The 25,170-nt window shown below is 32.7% G+C and overlaps 3 protein-coding genes across 3 annotated transcripts; 1 reads left to right on the top strand and 2 right to left on the bottom strand.

Moving 5' to 3' along the window:
• Positions 1-261: 261 nt before the first annotated feature.
• On the top strand, positions 262-7,992 carry LOC128183924 (uncharacterized). Its single transcript, XM_052853156.1, has 10 exons — positions 262-403; positions 509-653; positions 2,203-2,290; positions 2,478-2,563; positions 2,698-2,871; positions 3,088-3,185; positions 4,404-4,543; positions 5,406-5,518; positions 6,062-6,219; positions 7,483-7,992. The coding sequence occupies exons 2-10, from the start codon at positions 547-549 to the stop codon at positions 7,686-7,688; spliced, it is 1,170 nt and encodes a 389-aa protein (XP_052709116.1). The 5' UTR covers positions 262-403; positions 509-546; the 3' UTR covers positions 7,689-7,992.
• On the bottom strand, positions 7,916-23,650 carry LOC128183923 (uncharacterized). Its single transcript, XM_052853155.1, has 11 exons — positions 23,422-23,650; positions 22,414-22,493; positions 21,736-21,847; positions 20,880-21,313; positions 19,861-19,995; positions 18,426-18,637; positions 14,255-14,473; positions 12,593-12,848; positions 11,215-11,366; positions 9,968-10,212; positions 7,916-9,850 (listed from the first exon to the last, which is right to left on the bottom strand). The coding sequence occupies exons 1-11, from the start codon at positions 23,426-23,428 to the stop codon at positions 9,606-9,608; spliced, it is 2,097 nt and encodes a 698-aa protein (XP_052709115.1). The 5' UTR covers positions 23,429-23,650; the 3' UTR covers positions 7,916-9,605.
• On the bottom strand, positions 15,533-16,929 carry LOC128183925 (uncharacterized). The gene is made up of 4 exons (XM_052853157.1): positions 16,774-16,929; positions 16,549-16,613; positions 16,326-16,420; positions 15,533-15,826 (listed from the first exon to the last, which is right to left on the bottom strand). The coding sequence occupies exons 1-4, from the start codon at positions 16,825-16,827 to the stop codon at positions 15,708-15,710; spliced, it is 333 nt and encodes a 110-aa protein (XP_052709117.1). The 5' UTR covers positions 16,828-16,929; the 3' UTR covers positions 15,533-15,707.
• Positions 23,651-25,170: the final 1,520 nt, after the last annotated feature.

The following is a 25,170-nucleotide window of genomic DNA, read 5'->3' as shown; positions in this document are numbered from 1 at the left end:
ACATTGTTATGATTCCATGACCCCCCCCCCCCCCCTTCCATCTTCCACCCCCACCCCCCTCGACAAAGCTTCTTTAGGGGATTTGGGGATTAGGTTATCTCGTAAAAACTTTGATTGATAGAAAAAAATCTAAGTTTACTCTAGCACCTTTTGATCTATCACTTATTGAAATATCTTTAGCGAAAATCTTTACTCAGGAGCTTGGGTAATCTCAATGCGATACTGTATTTATCTAACGTATGGTGTTCCGATGGGGCCACTTCGACCTTCGCACTTTCGCCTTTAGGTCGAGGCGCGAGAGTGCGAAGTTGCGAAGGCGAAAGTGCGAGAGTGCGACGGCGAAGGAGCGAAAGTGCGAAGATGCGACGGCGAAGCGCGAAGTTGCGACGGCGAGAGTGCGAAGGTGCGAAGGCGAAGGAGCGATACTACTATCGCACTCTCGCCGTCGCAACTTCGCACTCTCGCCGTCGCAACTTCGCACTCTCGCCTTCGCCTTTACTGTTTGTAGAGCTCTCTATCGTTTAAAGATAATTTTAACTATAAAAAATGGCGTCTCCGGCAGAAGACCAGCTTCTGAGAAAATATTTCCAACAAGGACTGTCATATATTGAAATCCAGATGTTGATGTATTTAAACCACGGTATTGAATTAAGGTAAGCAGACTATTAGGTGACAGAAATATAGATATGGAGTACAAATACAAATACAAATATTTTATTGGCACAAACACAATTACAATAATTGGCAAAGGCCAAATGAATACATAATGACTAGGAAGACAATGTTCCAATTATAGTCAGCACTAGCATCTCGTAAATATTCAATAACTGTGAATAATGTCAGACACGGAAGTATATCCACAGGCACCTGAATTTTTATTAATCAGTTGCTCAATGAGCCAAATATAAAAAAAATTCTACCCTACTATATATAAATACTCAAGATTTACATGAATTGTAGATGATAGCATTACCAATTCTTTTAGGAGGAAATGTATAGTGAGATACTTGCATGTATATCATATTTGAACTCAATGCTACACGCAACTGGATCTGATTTATGTGGCAAATCGAAGCCGGAGTCAAAATTGTATTGCACACTTTGTGTATTTATATTTAGTAGGGGTAGAATTTTTCGATATTGTGACGCGGCTCGAAACGTCATCAAAGTTTGCATGGGTTCGGATTTTTACGAGCCAATAGCGTAATTTGTAGTGCAACCTCTTAAGTGTTGTATATCCACAAGAAATAAGTCAGGTATATAAAACAATATAAATATTAAAAACTAATGCGAGACTATTAACTAAACAATGAAACACTTAAGTAATTCAAACACCTGTTAAACCATTTATTACCCCCCAATTATTTATAGGACTACTACTGGTGAAGATTTATGTGATAAACTTAGTGAACAGATTGTGGTGAATCGCACCACCAACAATTCTTTATCACCAGCACTCCCGTTGTCCTAAAACTATGGTGAATCAATGCCACCAATAGCTTTCTTTAACTGTAAGATTCTAAACACCTGTAACTCAGTGTAAAAACATCACCAGTAGTAATATAAATTAATTCCTTATTAATAAAAGTAAGTTTCAAGAATTCCATAGGAGCACCGTAGATAATCCAGATTTCACCCAAATTTACCAATAAAACTAATCTAATTATTAACCATAAAATCACCAGTTCAAATCAACCAATTATAAAATTTACCAATTCACGGGGTCGGCTCTTAATTGTGCCTCTAACATCCTCAGGATCTGAAGAACTGCAAAGCTAATTGTCGCTAGGTTTATAAACCCTGCTGCTGTAATCAAAAGGCTATTAACACACAGGTGTCCTCATCTTCCCCGTCTAGCCAACCCCCCCTTACTGACCTAAATACACAGATTGTATCTCTTAGGCCAAAATTCACGATTCATTAAGGGAATTAAGCCATCTATTATGAATTACAGCTGAATTCCAAAACTTAAAAGAAAATTAAAGTTATACATGACTGTATAACTATATTTGACTTATTAATTAAGCGACTACCGATAATTGTTACAAATTCAGGTGCCTGTGGTATATCATACATCTCTGATGTCACCTTTGTCAATATTATTTCGGAAGGCTCCCCCACCCACTTAAAACTATGCTACATGCCTCAGATCAGATGATCATAAGTATGTACATCAATAATATATTCATTTTTTTTATTTAGTTACCGTACACTGAAAAGGCGTCTAAGAAATTTAGATCTTAAAAAAGTTGGAAATTGGAGTTTAGATGAAATCATTCCTGTTATCCAGGTAAAATTGAATAATTAATTCAGGTATTTAAAAGATGTCTTGTGGTTTAAACATATGACAAATTAATAATAATTGAATACAAGAGTACTCTCACCCTAACCAGAGCTTTTATATTATTAAGACGTACACACATGTAAGGTACTAGTATGCATGTCAGGGTTAAAGTAATCTATTACTATTGTTTTAGATGGAGATTAAAGAAGGCTCAAAGAATTTAGGTTGCCGTAGTTTATCTAGGAGATTATTTTTAAAACATGGAATATTTGTTGGAAGGTATATACACAAAAATACAAGAAACGGGCAAAGGCATATTTAATAAATAGTTCTTATTTAATACATTAACAGTGAAAAATACTTGTTGAAATAAAAGAAAAATAACATACAACATTTTTCTGTTATTTATGCAGGAATACAACAATGTGTGCCCTTAGAATTTTAGATCCAGAGGGAGTGTCCCTTAGGTCACAGCATTGTTTATCCAGACGCCAGTATTATAACCAAGGACCCAATTTTCTTGTTCATATTGATGGATATGATAAGTTGAAACCATTTGGATTTTGCATTCATGGAGCAATTTGTGGGTGAATAAACAAGAATTTTTTATAATTTCAGTACATGTATTATCAGTTCATGCTGACATCATAAATTGATAATTGAAATTCATATGTACTTGTAAAGATTTGTAAAAATAATATATTTTATGTACATTTTATTTCATTAAGATATGATAATTGACATTATTACTACATGTAGTATCATATGGTACATGTTTCATTTAAATTTTGTTTTTATGGTAGGTTTTCTCGTCGCATCCTTTGGTTACGAGTTGCTAGAACAAATAACAATCCAAAGGTAGTTGCCTCATACTTTCTGGACTATGTTGAGGAAATAGCAGGTACTGATTTTAAAACTGTAAGAATTTTATTATTAACTCAATAAAAAAGTCATTAATGACTGCATAATTGTCAAGTGCAAATTTGTCAAACTTTTCTCATTTTCATGAATTAATTTGACTTTTCTCAGCTCACAAATGAAAAAAACATGGTTCTTTAGTTTTAGGAAAAAACATGTGCATGCAAATTTTTATAGATTTTATTCTTAAGTACATGTATGTAAAAGAACTAATCAAAATGTGGCATGTTATCCATGATATGGGAAAAATCAACAAATGAATGTGCCCCACAGCCAGTAAACATATATATGTTTCTTACTTCATAAACTTGGTTAGATAGTTTTAGTGGGATACAATATATTTGTACAGTAAATGTAGAAGGAAAGAAAAATTTGGTGGCTTGACCAGTAAGTCAAACCCAGGACCCTGCAACACTATACATGTATAATCAAGTGTCCTACTACTATACTATCCATGATATGATATACGGCCGGTACATGGTTCATATAGCCCCAACTTATATAATATATTGCATTCTATCTTTAGACTGTAATACATGTATTCTAAACAACGTCTCTATAGATTATTAAAATTTAAAACAATGCAAATTAAATAACGGTAACAATTCTTTAAAAAAAATCTATATTCTGGCATATATTGCAGTTTCTATTTGGTAGGAGGTGTAATGCAGATTTTGTGAAATGTTAATATCATACCCCCCCACACACACACACACACAAACGAAGTGTCCATCCATCTGTCCATCCATCCATCTCTGTGCAATCTGTCCAGTCCATATCTTTATTATGGCGGAACGTTGGATGTTCTTACTTCACACAAAGATGAGGGTGTGTCATGATTTTTTACCTCAGGTCAATTGGGCAAGTTAAAGGTCATTTACTAAAAAATTAGGAATTCCTGTCTAGAATATATCTTGTGATGAAATATGATTAGAAACTAAAATTGACACAAAGATTGCTTGTGAACTGTAAATATGTCATGACCTTGAGCTTTGGTCATATGTGCAAGTTTCAGGTCACAATTAGAAAGACCATGCATCCATTACTATCTAATAAAGAAATATTTGAGTTACCAGGTATATGTTCTTAGCAGGGGGTATTATTTGTGAACTTGATCAGAGTACCTCTAGTTTTAAATTGGATTTAATTAATCTTTTAGAACTTTAACTGTTGTTAAATTCATCAAAATTTTCCAATTCAGGAGTACCAAGATGCATTAGAATAGATGCTGGAACAGAAAATGGTCACATTGAAGACATGCAGAAGGCTTTTCGTTGGAATGATGATGATGCTATGGCTGGAGATAAAAGTGTGATCATTGGAAGTTCCACATCAAACCAGGTAAATATTCTGCCATTATAATAATATACAGTCATATATAGTGTACATGTATATTCTAAATTATTAAAAACCATAACCCCGGCATGGCCTGTACCATTAATGGGGCATCCCTACTTTTGGATTTCATTATTATTTATAGTAAAATGTTTAATCATTATTCTTTTCCAAGTTTCTTATCTTTGGTGTGTTTATTTTTTATCGGATAACAAGATTGATGCATTGTTCCTTTACTGCATCTTCTCTTTACATGAATTATTGTTATATGGATTGTCAAATCTTGGAATATTTGAGAATTGCTGATCAGCAAATGTAGCCAATGGGCCTCTTGTTAGCCATGCTCTGCTAGAAGCAGAGTCCCAGAGGCTGTAGGCAGGCAAATCGCCAATGTTAATACTGCATTTGTATAAATAGATAACTTCAAAAGCAAACAAAAAATCAAACAGTGTCACAGTAAAAGCTTCTGCTATACCAAATACCGGTAGTTAAACATGTAAAACAAAGAGCCATGCTTTGTCAAATGTATTGGTTTTATAGTCACTGTCAATGAATAAATTTAGCATTGAGGGAGTGTGTTTTTTTAGTTGTCAATATTTTTATACATGTATACGTGTTCCAAAAACAAGGCTTATATGCATTTTTATTATTTTATTTTCATATTTTTATTAGAATTGTGCAGTTTTGAAAATTTGACTTCTTTTGTACATATATTGCATGTACTGGAAAAATTGTCACATTGCAACTCCGTTGACAAAAGAATTTCCCTAAACATGTGTACCATTGCATTTTTTCATGGATATCTGGTACCTTTATTATTTGGGAATTTTATAGTTATATGGTACAGTAAACCTTTTTTTTAATATAGAGAATAGAGCGATGGTGGAGATCACTTCGTCAATTGGGTGTTGGATATTGGATAGACTTTTTCAAAGATTTAGAGATGCAGGGATATTTCACATGTGGAAACCCCATGCATATGTAAGTTAATTTAATTTTGGGATTTCCATTAATCTTCTAGAAAATATTCTACATGCAATATATTAGATTAGAATAAACTTTCCTCAAATGATTTTGTATAAGCTAGGCCTTTGAAATGACAACCAGGCTTTCTAAGATGTGAATTTTTGTTTGAAGAGCACTTGTGTATTCTACTCTTGACTTTTAAAACTCACAACACATCATATATATCAAAATTGTAATATATTTTTATCAATTAAATCTTTATCATCAACCCAAACATAGTCACAGCAAATGAAAGATTTAGCCACCAAAAATAGTTATAATTTTTTCCTGTGCCATATTAAGCTAGATTACTGTAGCTAGATTCCCAATAAAACGCGAGGAATTAATATCTTTATAAAATATGTTTAAAGAGATGATAGTTATGCTTATTTAGAGTTGGCTGTGTATTGCTATATAATCTATATACGGTAAAAAGAAAATAAATAAAACACCTGTTCCTTGCTTTTTTTAAAGAAAACATTATTTAGAAGTTGAAATTTATATTTTTCTTTTATGCAGAGAATGTTTGAGATTTTGCTTTATGGCCATATTACAAAGGGATTTGGATCACATCAGAAAAGATTGGAATACTCACAATATCAGACATCAATCAAAAAATGTTGTAGAATGTCCCTCAGGAAAGCCAGATATCATGTTCTTCAATCCAGAGCTTTATGGTAAAACAATGTTATAAACCTATATATAGTTCAATGAAGCTGATCGAAAATAAATACATATTTTGTCCTAATTTTGGCTTGCAAAGGTTTGTTAACCCTGTGAGTTTCCACAGGGCCAACAATACCTGCATATATGTGTAGCTTGTTTATCTGATGGGGGTAAAGAAATAATTACTACTGGTGGAATCGATCCAGCGATCACATTTTACCACTAGGCCACACATATAACACTTTTACAACATGTTCTTTCAATATACGGTATGTGGCTTTATACATGGCTGTTTCAGAAAAGTCACTAGTTGAAATATGTGTCTACTTAAAGCAACAGGGTCCGATTTTTTTGGCTATTACAGTATCAAATAATTTTTCATACTAGTAAACCAATTATCTCAGAAGGTTATAGACCTTTGCCTAATTACACAAGCAGAATCAGTCTCCTTTCAAAGTTAGAAATATTCAAAGTATATAAAAATAACCTCTTTAAGGTCATACAAAAAAACCAAACCAAATGCATCATGGGTAAGTTTAAAAAAGGGAACTGAACGAAATGTTCACAGGTCTATTTTTGATTTGCCAAAACATTATGACCTCTATTACAAGCAATGTAAAAGTCGTATAGTCATAATACAATCATCCCCACCTCAGACGTCAGGGGCAAATTTTATTGAGGCAAAATAACATGTACGATAGCCTTTTAATATTATTTGTTTTCTTAACAAATTTTGTACATCATTTATTTTCATTGAAATATGGCTTAATTGACCAGGAAAACTACTGAAATTTCTATTATTATACACATACTTAGCATGACCATTGTTTAAAAGTATATACAACAATTGATATAAAACTGAATTAAGGAGCTTTAATTTTCAGTACAAAGACCAAATTAAATTAATGTAAATGTGTACTACATCTGTAAAATAAAGTTTTTATCAGGTTTCTTTGGTTTAAATTAGTTCAAATGACAGATGTTTTATTGCATACTATTTTCCTATTTACGGTATATCCTCAACACACCTTCAGATTTTATTGATGTGGTGTAGAATAACTTAGTCTTTCATGGAAAATCCCTAAGTGAGCTATATACCTCTCTTAATATGTATGGTACTGCATACCTGTTAAAATGTTACATATACAAACTATATAGATTAAAAAATTCTTTGCATTTCTCAAAGATTTGTGAACCATATGGTTCTCATGTTAATGATGGTTATCAGGGTTTTTTTAATGCTTAAAATGAACTTTGTTTAAACTTTATTGTAGATGCTGTTGATTACAAGTTTCCAGTAGAAATAGATGACATAGAAGCAATGAAAAATTTCTGTGAAGTACCCAACAAGTTTGGATGTAGAGAGGATACCCTAACTCATTTAATGGACCTTATGAGACAAGGAGGAAAATCAATACCTTGTGAAACAGAGGAAGCTGTTGAATTGTTTTTATGGGTTCTTCAGCAATTACGTGCTTAAGTTGAAAGCCACCAACTTATTTATATTACATTGTATAAATTGTGTATGCCATGATGATCATTAACTTTTGCGGGTGACTAGTGACACATATTTTTTCAATGTATACCTGTATGTACCCGGTATCTGTGATGTTCCTAAATATTTAAGAGAAAAGTAATCACTGGATCAGAAATGCAAGCATTAGCACTGCACTGTGATAAAAATGACAAATAACAGAAGACAAAAACTGAGTGTATAATTTTCACATTTATTTTGCATATATAGTTCATAATGAAAAAATTAAAATCACCTGAATTTATCTGTTTCCATGTGTTACTGCGTCTTTTATGTATGATGTATGAAATGAATTTATGAAAACATGTACAGTATATAAATTTCTTTTAAATACTCCCAATTGCTCTATACTTTAACTAAAAAAATATTCTATTATTTTCATTCACAAGCAGATACCAAATTGTTTACAATCAACTATGAATATAACTTCAAAAAGATTTTGAACATGTCAAGCATGCATTATATCATATTGCATTTTATTCAGTATGAAGATTTAGCTTTAGTGTAAAAAAAAGGAAAAGAAATATTTAATCAAGTGTTCTTTCACATAAAATTTAGTTTAAAAAAAACTTTAGTTATAAAAGTTTCAATAGAACATATTTAAAAAGAAGAGGAAACCAAATTAACACAATAACAACAAATAAAACAATAATTCTAGTTTTAAAATCAAATAATTGTGTTGAATCATTATACTTTCAACAAAATCAATACAGTGCACTATATAAGGATATGATTGATAACTGAAAATCATTTTAACAGAAAATGTACTTGCATAGTTTCAAAAAATTCTTCAGTCATAATTTAATGAAAAATTGAATCTTAATTATATTTGCAAATACACGTATCTTATAACTGATTCCTTTATGAATTCAGTATGTGACATCTCTAAGTTGAACATACAAAAATTAGGATGCAAACGCCGGGTAAGTTAACAACTACTCTTTCAGATTTTACAAATACAAATTTTTGTTTTTGAATTTGAAAATGTTGAGTTCGTTGTAAAAAAAAACAAGAAGAAGAAATCTACAAGTCTGTGCTTATTATGATGTCCCTGCTTCTAAAAAGAATGGTCACCATTAGCCTAAATAACATATGAAATTGACTTTGTACAAAAATGAAGCTAACCATACATCATGTCATGTTAAAACAAAGATCATGTTCAAAGTTCAGATATGTCAGAAAAGCAAACTAAAATTTGTAATGGACAGACACACAAGGTGAAAATGTATACCCCATTAGGAGTGAAAGTATCATTTACCTAATCAAAATGAAAATCAAACTTGCCTTTCCTAAAACCAAAAACAACAGTTACTGTTGAGCAGCTTTAAACTCTTAACTAAGAGATCAACTCAAAAACAGGGTCAACAAAAACAAGATATCTGCGAGTCAATAATCACTAGTGATAACCCCTGCTCTGATGTGAATATGCAAAATAAACAAAAATCGTCATTTAACGGAAGTTGACATCCGATTGGAACAATAATTATATCCCACAATATGATATTCCTAAACAAATAGTGTGTTATAATTTCAAGCATCTGCAATAAATAGTTGCTGAGAAATCTTTGACGAAAAATTGTTTAAAAATTTAAGCTAAAATTAAATAAAATTGTCATTTAACAGGAAGTTGATGTCCGATTGGTACAAAAATGTATCTTACCATATGGCATGCCTAAACAAATGGTGTCTTAAAATTTCAAGCACCTACAATTAATAGTTGCTGAGAAAAATGTGACAGAAATATTTGTCACGGATGGACAGACAGACAAACAGACACACAAGGGTAAAACAGTATACCCCCAATTCTCCTTCGGAATGGGGGTATAAAAAGCTGCAGAGGGTTTGATAAAGGGTCCCAAGGCTTTAAGCTAGGTGAAACCCCCCTGTCCATGTGATGGCTTTAATCATGTCGCATCTGAACTGATCAGGGTCATTATAACCTCTCCACAACCTAATTACCAGGGTGCACGTATGAGCTATTGGTAGAAGGTATTGAGAGTTCTCATTGAAGGTGATTCGAAGTTTATGATCGAATCCCAATGGAGGCACTTCAGATGCTCCAGTCCAAAATGCTAATAGATCCTCCAAGGAAACTTCAAGAATGCCAGCTGAAAATATTTTAAAGGTGTTTTATATAATTTATATGTGTAATGTAATTTATTATACAAACTTTGTTTGCGGGAAATACAAATGTACATTAAACTTTTTTTATAACATAAATCTACCTTCACAGTCGGAGCAAAAGGATTCGAAGCAATAAATTGCTTCATCTTCTTGTTGCCGATGATTGGAACCCACGGGGCTAAATTCTATTTTGTACATTTGTCTAAGCCCACTAAATGTCAGATGGTTAACTGGATTGGGGGTGAACAAAGTCTTGAATTCTTTAGCTGCCCTCAAAATTGCAGAGGTATGAAAGTTCCCAACTCTATTTAGACCATCGATAAACTGGGAAATTTCACTGTGTACCCTGAAAAAATTGCACACAATATTGAATATGGTATCAATAGCTTTTAAAATTGCATCAAATGTTTGTAGCTTTAGAGAGAGAAAGAGAGAGAGAAATGTCGCTCTGATGTTAATAATTTCATGAAATTAATAGTTGCTGTGAAATCTTTGTGTCACATAAGCCTTATTAATGGAATATTTATTAAAATATATTGATATTTAATAAACTAATTCATAAATCATCACCATTTTCATCATCTATAAGACAGTGAATTAAAGAACATTGGAATTTACATATCATTCATATTCATGGTGTTTTACATTCCTTGGTTGAGTTGGGATTGTGAAAGGTCAAAGGTGTTTGGGTCATGTGAGAGCTGTATGATGGGTTGTTATTTTGAAATAGTAGTGAATAGGTAGTTTTACAAGTTTTAGACTTAAATTAAGTGCGCATGCTTGGTGCCAAATTCCTGAACTAATTCACTTCACCCCCAGTCAGCCAAGAGAAAGGAAGATCTCCTTCTCCATATCATATCATAATAGTAATATAAAACAACTATCATTTTGGTAAGTTTGTTTGCCACAGTGTTAAAGTTATGTGATGAAATAATCAATTATTCAAAACATAAATTAATCATATTCAAACATCTAAAATTGTTATATCCCTGTAAAACAGTTACTATATAACTCTATACGAAAAAAAGTCCAGCATTTTGACTGTTGGACTGGAACTGTTGGATTGGTACTGTTAAAATTGACTGTTAAAAAAGACTGTTGACCGGTGATGTCACATTCCGCGAAAACGTGTTATTGATTAGAAGGGGTAAAACAAAACAGTTGTTGACTGTGTCTCGGGCAACAGTTGCATGATCTGTCGGACCGGCTCGCAAACTTTTCATATTCAGGGGTTCAATGTATTTTGTCAAAATCTATATACTGGTATATGTAAAATATAGCTCCGTCATATGGAGTTGGAGATGAATTACATGATAATGATATATGGAGTGTGCAATTTTTAATTTACCTGAAATATATTTCATTTTTGAACAAGATTTTCAACAGTTCATCCTTTCTATCAATCTTCAGATTGTATGGTGCAAGGCCTTGATTTAGAAGCCAATCGCTGTTTTTGGATAATGCCTCTTCAAATTGTTCCTCTGTTGTTGCCTCTTGAATCTAATTATAGATGAGATAATAAACATTGCATTATACAGTAATTTACCAGCAAATATATGTATGTAAAGTAATATCCATTTGAAATAAAATACTAACTGTTCTGATCTATACCATTATTGACCTATTTAAACATATTGCACAATAGTATGGGCATAATTTAGAGGCAAAGATGCAAGAGTGCGAAGGCGAAAGTGTGAAGATGCAGAGGCGCAATAGTAGTATATTGCTCCTTCACCCCTGCATCTTCACCCTAAAGGCGAAAGTGAGAAGGTATTGTTGATTCCTTATTTTATGCAACTTTTTAATTTCGAGACTCAACTGTTTTGCATTAAATCGAGAGAATATTAAACCAAGAATCCTGAATTTCTATTAAAGTTATATTTGGTTTACATCCTTAAAAAAAATTTAAAAGCAAGATATTAAAATCAGCAAGATGTGCATCTCGCAATTGGATATTAATTCCTTGCGGTTAATTTGGAATCTACAGAACTGTATGTGTTGCCTCAAACTTTGTTGTATATGAATTATATTTATTGAAATCTTGGTCTAATAAAAACTGTCTAAGCTATTTGCCCTCCAGTTCAATGTCGAAATTCAATCCCAATTTTCCGGGCTTTTCTGACAGAGCTTAAAAAAATGGCTCAAATGTATGGTATTAACATCACTGGATGTAAAATTTTTTACACAAAATGGAGTCATTTCAAATCAATTTAAGTAACAGCTAACAATCTTATATGTCTCTTCTGTGTTGTATCTAAGGATATATGAGTTTAAGATGGTATGGGAATAAGTACCTCCATATTGTGACACACTACCTATCTACATATAAGCAATAAATTAAGATATAATTTTATAAATTAAATTCTTACTTAACGGCATAGCACAATTGATTTGCTAGAGCATTCACTATAAATTTGTAGGTCATTGAGTTTGAAACCCACTAGGGCTTTAATAATTTTTACCTTTCCAAAACAATGAACACCTACCTAATACATTCACTGTGTTTTATCTAGCTCTGCAGGAAAGACCTGATAAGTAGCCATTGTGTCAAACATTTTGAGATAATTTCGACTCAAAATTATGTTTGACACTTAAATATATATAATATATATCGCAATATTTTATTTATAAAATACATAAAAACATCTTGAAGATTGTCCCATATGTAAAAATATGCTGAAAAGTGTATTTTAGCAATTAGCGGACTGATCACTATATATAGTTACCTGAAGAAAAATAGCTCTGACATCTGAGTCTATAACACTTGTAAAATCTTGAACGTCAATGTCTCCACCAGTCATTAAAGAAAATAAATCAGTATTGAAAACTGGCAATCCTGGCCCACCATTAAGTATACTCCAGGCCACAAGGGTACCACAGGTTTCGTAGGTTTTTTTGTGAAGAAGACTGATATCATGTCTGAAGACCTTGTTGCTGTCGGGTCCCTCTAATATAGCCTCTTTAATTGCCTTCATCAATTCTCTGAAATGTAAGTAAAGATTTAACATAAAAATTCATTTCTTAAAATATAACATAACTGTTAAAGGTACCCAGTTATTGAAGCTTCACTTATTTAACAAGGGCACCGCTAAGCATTTCCTCGTGACATAAATTGAAATGCATTATTTAGGAAAATACATGTAAATTTGTCAGATCAAAATAAATATGACAAGTTAAGACCACTTTGAATTCATAATATCTATTTTATCCCAATCCCCAAGATTTTTGGTGTATAAATTGGGAAGGGGGGGGGTTACATTTTCGTGGTTGCACAGTTTTCCTAATCCTTGCAGAAACTCAACACATATGCTTTAAAGTTTAATAATTTACAGTCATTTAGTGATCTTTTAGGTTTCATAAAAGCATACATGCATAAAGGATCCGTACCGGTATACATTATGAAACGTAGCTGAAGATTTAGCGATCTGTAGTCTGCTCTGATGAACAACCCATAGTAGTAGATATTAATAAATATAAATATGAAACAATTTTCGTGTGATAAATGTTCAATACCTGTCAAAGACTCTTGAATTTTGGACTAGTTCTATTGTAAGTAAGAAAATTTGTCCGGAAGTCGACTGCTTGTAAATTCGATGTAAATTGGATGACTTTAATCTCTTGCCTGCTTCAACTTTTAACTATGGGCAATCTTCTATATAATCCTCTAATACTACAAAACATTTGTTTTTTACCTTTACTGGATTTAAATACCCAAAAATGTCAAGTTGTTGATTTAAACTGCATACGGTAGTGATTTACTTCAAGTCGTACATAAAATTACCGAAAATGTCTATTGTCAAGTCCATACATAAAATTCCTCTATTAGCTTTCGTTTTTTACAATAATTTAAAACATATTGAATCAACTGACTTGGAAATCAATAGGGTTGTCCTTTTACCATGCCAAAGAAGTGTACAAAGTTTAATAAATATTAATGAGAGGGTTTTCTTAGAATTTTGCTAAAAAGCTGACAATGGACACACATACAGACACACACACACATCAGCGATGCTATATCCTCCTCTCAACAAATTGCACGAGGGAATAATAAACTGTTTTGCATTAACAAATATTTTACAAATAAGCATTAATTCATAATTTCAGACATTCCAAAACTGTGCAGGCTCAACTCTAAGGCAGATAATTATTTCATTTCTCTAATGTTCTTGTTAATACTGGCCCGCTTTAACCAAAATTTTTAAATCAATCAACTCAATCTTCAACTCAAATACTTAAAAAAAAAGTACATGAATTTGAAATCAAAACTAGACTTGAAGCAGAGTTGGGACTTGTGGAAAGTTGGTGATGGTGGGGCCTGAAGATGAATGAATTGATATAAAATACATTTTGCAAAGTATAATGGTTAAATAAATCTAACTAACATGTACCTGAAGAATTCTCTTTTTGGACCACCTAAATCATCTCCAATCTCTCCACTGAAACTAACATGAAAAGGCAAGAGGAAGTTGAAATTTGGCCTTGATACTGCTCTAAATGTACTCTGTAAAAGCTTTCCTCTGTGTACTACCACTGAAACTGGTGCCCCATCCTTTAAGTGACTTCTAGCTACCCACCATTTCAATATTCCTTCTAAAGATGGCTCTGGTCTACAAAATACATTCATATTACATTTCAAATGCATTATAAGTCTACAAAGGCAGAAATTAAAAAAATTATTTTGTCTAGCTCTTAAATACTGCTTTCTAACCCCCTCCCCCCAAATAAAAAAATAAATAAATACTTACATGAGAAATTACTATATGTAACTTAAATATACGTACAGTTATGAAATATTTCAAATGAGTTACTGGTTTTCCTTTATTCAAATCTTGTAATAAATAATTGTAACCGTTCTGTAAGATATATTTTAAGTTTTTATTTTGAAAACTATTTCTGTTGTTCTTTCATTTCTATACTCAATAGAGAAATGATTATAGATCTCATTATCCACCCAACACTTTAAGGGCTGAGCATGACATTGGTCACTAAAGGGTATACAAAGTAATGATACTGCATGCATGTGATAAAATGTGGGATTTTGACATTCTGTAATATGTTTGAAATATATGTTCATGTCCATTTGAAATATATTTTCATGATAAACATGTATATATTAAAGATTTTAAATTAAACTTAATTATGCATTCAAATCGATTGTAAAATGCATTTATGACAACATCGTTGCACAAAATAAAAAAAAGAATAGGCTTATGGGCCAGAACAAAAGTTATTGTAAGCAAGCTCTTAATCCAAATTTTAAAATATGACTGAACTTTTTTCCATCAATCTCAAAGACTTCACTATGAATTCTACAAGAGAAACTTTTATAGCATTGAATCATGATTTTTTGAAGTATACCCAGCAGGCATTCTAACGTTGATTCAACGTTGAAACAACGTCATGCCTCAACGTTGAAATGACGTTGAATTTTGGTTGAATATGAAAGTTGAATGGACGTTGAAATTTTGACGTTGATTCAACGTTGATATCTGACGTTGTTTCAACGTTGATTTAACGTCTTCTGACGTTGTTACAACGTTTAAATTTAGTTGATATTTGGTTGAAATGCTACAACTGTTTGACCTTGAACACTGATTTTTTTTCGCTAATTGCAGTGAATCATTTTGCCTCAAATTATTTTATGAACAACATGACACCAGAACAAATATCATTAATCAATTTATTCAAGAGAGAAACAGTTAAATAAATTGAAAGTATCACTTAAAATCACTGATGGATAACCTAGCTCACATCTGTAGCCAGCTTTTCACAAAAACATTAGTTTAAGAAGATGAAAAAGAGTAAAATCATTAGTTCTGGTCAAGTGAACGTGAAAAACAGTCAATCTCTTCTCCTTCTTCCACCTCCTCCCACACGCTCCGGGGCATATTTTAGGAATTTAGCCAAATCTTCATTGAATTTTGATTCTGTATACTGTGTATGAGATGTCAATACAGTTTCTGAAACAGACATAAAGGTGCTTTATAATATATGTTCCTCTGTATATATTTTTTTCTTTACATAAAGACAATTCAACCAAAATTGGATCCTTTGATCTGCTCCAGTGGCTTTTTCCTTGCAGATCACGGGATCTAATTTCAATTAGAGTGCCATAAAGATAACACACCATTTTTAAATAGATGTATACTGTAGATTCCTAATTAAACACAAGGAATTAATATCCATGTAAAATTGCCAAAAGCACATCTCACGGATTTTATGATCTCCCTATTAATTTTTGGCAGGTGTTAATTTAATGAATATATATGATAAAAATTATGTGTTCTAGCAATTTGATGCATTAAATAATTGAATCGCAAAATGAAGTAATCATGAAAAATGAGGAATCTACAGTACTCTGCGTCTGCACCAACTAATCAAATTATGTTTTAATTGTTTCAATCTACATGTACTACAAATGAGAAATTTGACAGTAGTAAAAATCAGAAAACATTTTACCTTTTATAAGGAGGTAGAGTTGGGAGGAACCAAAAGCTTTCTTTCCCCGTTTTCCCTTCATGTTTAGACCAGCCATGTACGAGTTTGTCATAGTTCTGAAAATAAATTGAAATATGTCATACTTCAAATACTTAGTATTTCATATCACTCTGAATACAATGTCATACATTGATTTTTTCAATTAATGATCTTTAATTATTCAGTAACATCATTCTTTATTTACCTTAACATTGCTTTCTTCATGTGGTCAGTACCATCTGTACCTCCAATCTTTTGAAGCAAGAATTTCTGAAATGCAATTGTTCATTTTCATTCATACTTTCAGTTTGTAGTGTTACTGCAATATATAAATTTACATTCCAAATATTTTTTGCATGTAAAGTGTGTGAAAAGATACTGAAGTAATAAGACCGTAACACACAAACGGAACTCAAAAAACTCGTATTACAAAACGGCTTCGATCAGTTGCCTGGGTACACTTATTGAGTATTAAAACTTGCATCGTTATGTTGGAGACCAAAGATCAACGACAACAATAAAATCCCAATTCTATTTATAGTTTCACTCTTCTGTTAACTTGTACGTAAATCGGAAATTCTCTTAGTTAACTCGTCCAAAGAGTCATTCGTGATACGTGTGAACTATCGTACATAACATTACTAACGTTAGTGGTGAAAAAAAAAATAAAAACACCACAAAAAACACCAAAAACTTAAAGACATTTTCAAGGCTAACAATACTTTGATATTATTAGACTAATGTAAGTTGGAGATCGATCAATTTTTACATGCATTCTCTGTTCGTTAGTGGTGAATTCAAAAACACGCGCCATGCGGTTAAGCATTTTTTTCTAGCTTGAAAAAAATAAAAACATTATACAACATGCATTATATAATTGAAAGAAACACTTACTTTACTATTTTAGAGGATGAAATCCAAAATGTCCTTGTATTAAAGGTCGATGTAGAATTTATAAATGCTGCTCCTCACGGTCTCAAGTTTGGATTGGCGTTCAAAATGGCTTCCCAGCTAGGATATCTTATCCCCAGCTGGACACTGGTTCTTTGTTTCAGTTGGCGCGGTAATTTGTTCGCGCCAGTAATTAATACTTGTCTGGCCAGCATGCGCTTTCAAGCTGAGCAGATATGGAGGATGTGCAATAGATCAATGGCTATCGCGCACCTTGCCGCATAATTTGTTTACATGCGCTAACTTTCGCCATAACTGAATTTATTTCACTATCAACAGTTTTATTCATTAACACTATATATATAAATGATTCATAAAGTTACTTAAATCATTTCAAGCTGTGTAGATATTTGGGGGGGGGGTTACAAGATCAATGCCTATCGCGCGCTTTCCGCATACATGTAAATTCATTACATGTGCGATTTTTTGCCATCACTGATGATGTTTTTTCACTTTTTATGCCCACAAATTACAGAATTCAATAATTACACGAAATTATGAAAAATACAATTTTATAAATATATGTATGAGAAATTTGGTCGATATTGGTCAGAATATCTGACGTCTAACTAACGTTGAAAATTTGTCATGTTGATAACGTCTTTTTCTTCAACGTCGCACAACGTTGTATTTTGGTTGATCAACGTCGTCAACCATGATCAACGTATTTTCAACGTTGGTACAACGTCGTATGCCTGCTGGGTACACTCTCATAACTGCAGCGGTGTGTGCATACAAATTGAGTAACGCGCGTTAGCGCGTTATGAAAATTTGTATGCACACACCGCTGCAGTTATGAGAGTGTATACTTCAAAAAATCATGATTTAATGCTTATATTTACATTTTTTTTAACTTCTTGCCTTGTCTGCAAATGTGATTCATACCTTAAAATTCCTATCCTATCCTAAGGGTGAGTTAATATTAATGGAAGAGCCACAGTAACAGCCACAAGCGTGAACTTTGATTTTCGCTTGTGACTTTGCAGTTTACAGCGTTCAACGTTTGTGACGTCATAATAAAACTCGTCAATTTGACCTTTGACTACTTGTTGCATTTAGAGGCATTTAAACATCACGAAATTTAATGGAAAAACACAGTAGAATGTAAATATAAGTAAATAAATTACTTACTCGGAACTTTCCAAACTCTCTCTTATAGCCATTTCAAGTTCATGATCGAATTCCGAAAGTCCAGGTTCATGAAGGATAATGATTGGTTCATGTTCTGTCGGGCAGTGAGTATTTGCAGCCGCATGATTTGAAGGAGGAGCATCAACATGAATGTCCGGCAAATCCAAAGCAGCTGATGTTGATGTTGAGGGTCTATCTTCTGAACTTAAGCCCTTAATGTACATAAAATTGACTTTAATTTTTCAAACTAGACAACATTGAGATCATGACCATCTCAAATGGCCCCCCTTAAATATTATGAACAATTGGATGAAAAGAATTTCAGGGAGTTTTACTTTGACTTTTACCTATAACTTAAAAAAAATTTCCAGCTGATATAGAACTTCTAATTCAATCTCATTAACTCTTGCATACAGACATTTTCTCTCAGTCCGAGCAAGATTAAGCAAATGGAAAATAATATACAGTCTTGTTATCTACTATATGTCCTTCTCATTGATTTGGTTCAAGGTCACTGCACACCTTTAACCAAAAAGCTCCAACAACAGGTAAAGTATTAGCCAGCAGGGCTAAGTGGAGAGTATATATATGCTCTATTAAAAGAGGGATTTTTGTGTGATCGATATGACCTTGATACTTGACCTTTAAATATCATTCAAGGTCAATGCATATCATTGGATCAAAAGCACACATTGTGGATGAAGAATAGCCAGATTGGAGCAAAGGGAAAGGGAATATGCTCCAGAAAAGTTATCTCAGATGGACAGAAAGATGGATGGACAGACTGATTACTATAGGGTTTCCGCAAAGCAGTGCCCTAATGACTCAATTAAATAGGATTCAATCCATTTTTACAATACATGTAGCATATAAATAAATAAATAAAAAAATCTTTGATCCCTGATAAACACATAAATACTTTATTAGGATTATAAGTGAATTAAACTGTGAAATGACATACATTGCATGTATATTTGATACATTGCATGCATGTATTTGACAGTATTGCACTATGAAATTTGATTTCTGTTTGAATGTTTTTTTTATCTTCATAGCATACCAAAAGTTGAATTTGTAATGCTTCATTTAATTGTATTCACATTTTGTTCATAGATGTCAACATTAAGTGGGTTAATTTGACAGGAAAAAATATGATTGTGATCCACATATTTTGATCCCTTAAAATTAGTACAGTAAAAAAACAAAAACTGACTGTTGCATTTTTAGATCTATATTAAAAAGATTCACCATTTAATTTACACTGAATGTGTTTCTCCCCCCCCCTTTTTTTTTTGGGGGGGGGGGGGGGGGGGGGTAATAGTTCTCAGGGTCTGAATGAAAAAGATTTTAAAGTTAAATCTTAAAATATTAAATAGCCCAATAGTTCTCTAAAAGTACAAGTAATTGGTAAAATTCTTCTCCTTTTTATATCTACCTCAATAATGTTCAGTCTCCTTCGTTTAAGTCGGGGGAATGTGACAGTTGGGGTTCCTGTATCTTCTTCATCGGATTCTAGAGCAGTTATCACACCGCAGCTTGCTTCACCATTGGTTGGCCTTTTGAAACTTTTCTGTACAAAACAAGAATCCTGTAGATTAAATTGCTCACATCTGAACACAGTATAGCACACGTCCTTGTTTCTGGAATAGTTCATCATACAGTATGATAACAACAACACTGCATGTTAATTTTCATCTTAATGTTGGTATAATTTACCATGGGCACAAGTGCCTGTGCTGTATTTTAGACCACAGATAATCAAAGACAGATATATACATATATATATATATATGCACACACACACCCCCATACACATGTCATACATATATACAGATTATTACATAGCAGTTTTAATATCGCATCATATATTACCCAAAGGTCACTGTACATTCACAGGAGACAAACTTCCAGGTTTACCGGTATATTGCACAAGTTAGAAAAGGGTATATTTTCTATAAGATATTTCATACCTATTTACTCCATGGCTATAAGGACAATAGAAAGTTTATTTTCCCTGAGACAGAAACTATTTCTCGAGGCGAAGCCGGGAGGAATAGTTGTTGTCGGAGGGGAACAATAAAAAACTTTTTGGGACTTTAAATGATTCAATCAGATGACCAAAAAGATCATTTTTTATTGTTTCATGAACTCAATTACCTCATATAGATTTTAAACTTTATTACAATGTATTAAATGTATATGAGATTTCTTCCTTTAATTATGTTGAAAAATTATGGCAAATTAATTTTGATTTGTCTGTAAACTGAAAAGTACATGTAATTGAAGCCTTAATTGATCTGTTCTATGGTGGAATTCCAGTCTATTAATTATGCTAATTTTTTTTTTACTGGCATGTACAATTAAATGTATTTAAATCAAATTGAGCCAGTTTTAAATTAGGTCCAACAACCTTATTCTTCCCTTCTTTAACTTTTAAAAATTCTTATAACTCACCAACTCTGTGTGTAAGTAAATTCGCACAGGGGTTGATTTCATCTTTCTGAAGTAATTTCCAACTGTAAAAGACTCCCCATTCTCGTCTGTCTCTTGAATTGGAGAACCAGAAAAGGATGCCAGATGCACATCTAAGGCATCTAGTCTCAAATCCTGGGCCTCAGACATGCCATTTGGAAAAAAAATATCGGTGATTTCACTTATTAACTGATTCAAAGTCAAGTCTTTGTTAAAATCCACGATCTGTTGACCTCCCCCTTTGCTTGCAGAGATCAGTTTGTATACTCCTGCCCTTATTGAATGTTTCCAGCCAACATAAAGTCTTCGTGTTAACTTTGTTTTCTGATCCTTTTTCGGGCTTTTGGTTCTGCCAGTCTTCCTCTGCTTTTGGAGTTCAAGAAATGTCTTGATGCAACTCATTGGCGCATCACTCACTAAAACATGAAAATGATATTACTTCAAGTTTGCATAAATTGAAAGTATGATTTTAAAGTGATTCTCACCATATTTTTACTTCAGAAAAAATGGGTTTATTGACCATTATATTGTACACGAGTGGTTATAATTTAGGGTAAAAAATACTGACCGCAAATTTTATGTTACTAGTAAGACAAGGTAATTAATTTCAGTGTCTTTTGCAGCAACTGAAGCATTTTCATAGCTCTCTGGCCTCAACAGAAAAGGTTTAATAGGGGGTGGGGCAGAGAGTAACAAAAAATGTATTTATAATACTATTGGTAATATGTTAAAATAAAATTGTTCACCCTATCCTAAAATGTTTTCCTGGGAAAAGCCAAGACTTGATTTTCATTAGATGTTTACAATTCATTCTTAAGTAAATAAATGTATTTGTAACCTTTCTTGTGATTCCGACAAGCTTGCTTAATTTTCAATCTTATTCCGATAGAAACAATTCCAAGTTTAATGAAGTCTTCGTCTGTCATCTCCTCCACTTCATTGATGCCAATCTAAATTGTACAGTATCATGTATGTTTGATCATGCATTTCACAATGGACATAATTTTTAAGTACTATAAAATTACTTAAATCAAAAACCATTTATTAATGCATCAAAAGTAAACAATAATTAAAAAAAAAAATTTAAAGTAGCATCAAATCTGATCACATTAGCCTAATCTGATTAAACTGTGTGTCAGTTGATGTTAAGTGATGTCATTTAATATACGGTAGTAGGCCAGTACTGCATCAATTAATGACACATCCAATCATATTGAAATTCAATTTAACAGAGAGCTTCCAATGTTTCTCCATAAGAAAGATATCAAATTAATATGTTTTTTTCCTTCTAATGACTTTGAACTTGCATAGATGACCTTAGGTCAAAATCATGTAGGAAATACCATAGAAAAATGGATCGAACACAATTGCAGACAGATGGACGAACAAGGTGATTCCTATATTATAGTATATACCCCCAATCTTTGTTTGCAAGGGGAGGGAGTTACTGATTGGTCCACTTACATGTTTAAAAATCAAGATTAGCTAATCCTCTAGAAGATCCTACAAAACTTACCATATTTTCCTCAAAAATCTTTGTGTAATGGCCCAATCCGATTTTTTTTAGGATGGTGCACAACTCATCAGTTTCAGTTTCTGCAATTAAATTATTTAAGTTTGTAAAGCTATTAATTTCAGCATATAATTACTTTTATATATACATTTGCAGATAAATACATAGTCTTGTAAATGTTAAACAATAGTCTAAAGCTAAATGTATACTTGCTGTGGTTTCAGATGTTGATCACAGTTTTTTTTGACATAACCCTTATTTATATATATTATTGTATCGTTTACCTTAACAATTCCAAGGTGTGCATATTTTGTGACGTTTTACATTGGTGTTGCTTTTTGTGTGTGTATTACAAGTATATATTCCATATATTCTGTCAAATTTTAAAACCAAATATTTCCCCAACACATCTAACTTTTATAGATTTTTCACTTACATGCCTCAGACTAATTTTTAAACACCCCCACCAGCCAAGTAAGATGAAATGGTGTGGTCTAAAGGTGACTTGATCCCAATGTGAATTTCAAATACTTCACTTTCCAAGGTTGGTTAGAACATTTATAGGAAAATATTTGAGGCCATTTCCATGGACATGCAGTTATATATACACTATGGAGGAATATTTAAACTGTCGTGACATCACACGTGTACTCACATTGTAGATCTAGCTATTTCATATTTCACAAGAATATATCAAAATCTATCTCTTTTACAGTGTGTGTCATTTTTTCGTTCATAATTTTATGTGTCGATAAAATGACGTAACAATGCACAAGAATTAAGAACTGGCCACTACCGACTCTCGCATTTTGTGTACCATTTACAACTATCGTTTATATGAATATTTACATCATATACTATTGTATATAATCTATGACTGTCTAGTGATCATTACCGTTACCATGGTTACATACAACAATAGGCTAAAATGATTCTATATTTCGTTTCATGAAACAGTAAGTATATATTCATCAATAAAATATAGGCCTAACTGTACAAAATAATGCCTACCATCCATTTTAGCGCCGTTTACTCTTTAACGCATGCGTATTTTAACATCCGAGTGCGTTCGGAAAATTTCGGGCGAGTCCGTTACCTGCATCAAAGTTCTATGAAATCAACCGAGATTTGCTGAATGGAATAAAAAAAGGCGAAGGCGAAACTGCGAAGTTGCGACGGCGAGAGTGCGAAGTTGCGAAGGCGAAGGAGCGATACTACTATCGCTCCTTCGCCTTCGCACCTTCGCACTTTCGCCGTCGCATCTTCGCGCTTCGCCGTCGCATCTTCGCACTTTCGCCCTTTCGCCGTCGCACCTTCGCACTTTCGCCGTCGCATCTTCGCGCTTCGCCTTCGCAACTTCGCACTCTCGCATCTTCGACCTAAAGGCGAAAGTGCGAAGGTCGAAGTGGCCCCATCGGAACACCATACTAACGTGATGTTGATCTGACGAATCCGTGTGTGTATGCGTTCCAATAAATTGAATGTCAGCAATTTTCATCAGAACAAGACCTTGAAAACAAGTGCGTATGTAACCGATATTAAAAGACCATAAATCCCACGAGAGCTTTATGAAATTAAAATATTTTAAACGAAAAAACTAGGTTTTTGTAATACGTGATATGAACAGTCTCTCGAGGTGAATGACTAAATATCAAATGCAATTAACTTGCAAAGCGCATGACAAATATGCAGGATACAATTTCGATGAAGAATGACAAGTAAATATTGAAAGCTTTTAGAAAAAAAATACTTTTGAAATACCATTACAAATCAAATGCAGCAGCATGTATTTCTACTGCTTTTAAATAATCAATTTCTGTCATTCGATTTAAACTTGGTATTTTATGCACGCGCTGAGTTGCTAAATTCCTGAATAGGCCATTTCTGTCACATGATATAGTTACTATTTACATGCACCAAAGTTATATTTAAGAAATAATTATTTATTGTAGAATCACATTTCAAAATTAATTGCCGCCTATAATATTGTTTTGAAAACATAACGTTGATAGGTAATTTAACTCTTAGTTATTTTCATTGGCTAAAAAGTCCATTAAAGACATACGTTCTTTTCCGATAACAACGTGGAAGCGCGTCCGCGGAATAGAATCGACAATAAAAACTAAAACTTGTATAGTAAAGACAGAATACCCAAAGGAAATATTAAAATGCAGCATACTTAAATAATATTGAGCAAATTTATCTTTAATTATAATTTGTTCATTATTATTTTCAGTATGATGTATTTTTAATGATTCACAACTTGTCTTTACAATACCTGTTTTAGTTGATAGTAGCTACATGTATATTGTGCTCAGAAAAGGTGGTAAGATGGTAACATTAACAATAATTTTGCTTACGATGAACGAAGAGCACAAATGGAATTAGCCAGGCAGGGAATCACTTGGATTGCCTTGAAACAATTTTACCGAAATGATCTTGTAAATTTTTCCTTTTTGAATTTTTATCATTTTCTTCTTTATTTTTATTCTTTTATTTCCAGTGCACTGAAGTTTTTGCTGTCTGTTCATTAATTTAAAGTATATTTATAAATAATCTCATATTCTGTATATTATTAGATTTTACTGTCCTATTTATCCTTGTATAATCTCTATGCTAGGAACAGGATGATCGCGCGAGTCGATTTATCATACTTTTAATCCATCTTATATTGGCACTGTTCGCCAATGTGCGTGTCAGTGCTTAAGTTGTTACTTTAATCTTCTCTAGCACTGACGTACACCCTTACATTCATGCCTG

Source organism: Crassostrea angulata, chromosome 5, assembly GCF_025612915.1.
Source record: "Crassostrea angulata isolate pt1a10 chromosome 5, ASM2561291v2, whole genome shotgun sequence".
In the NCBI taxonomy this organism is placed as follows: Eukaryota; Metazoa; Mollusca; class Bivalvia; order Ostreida; family Ostreidae; genus Magallana; species Magallana angulata.
This window is presented reverse-complemented; position numbering and strand designations above follow the sequence as displayed.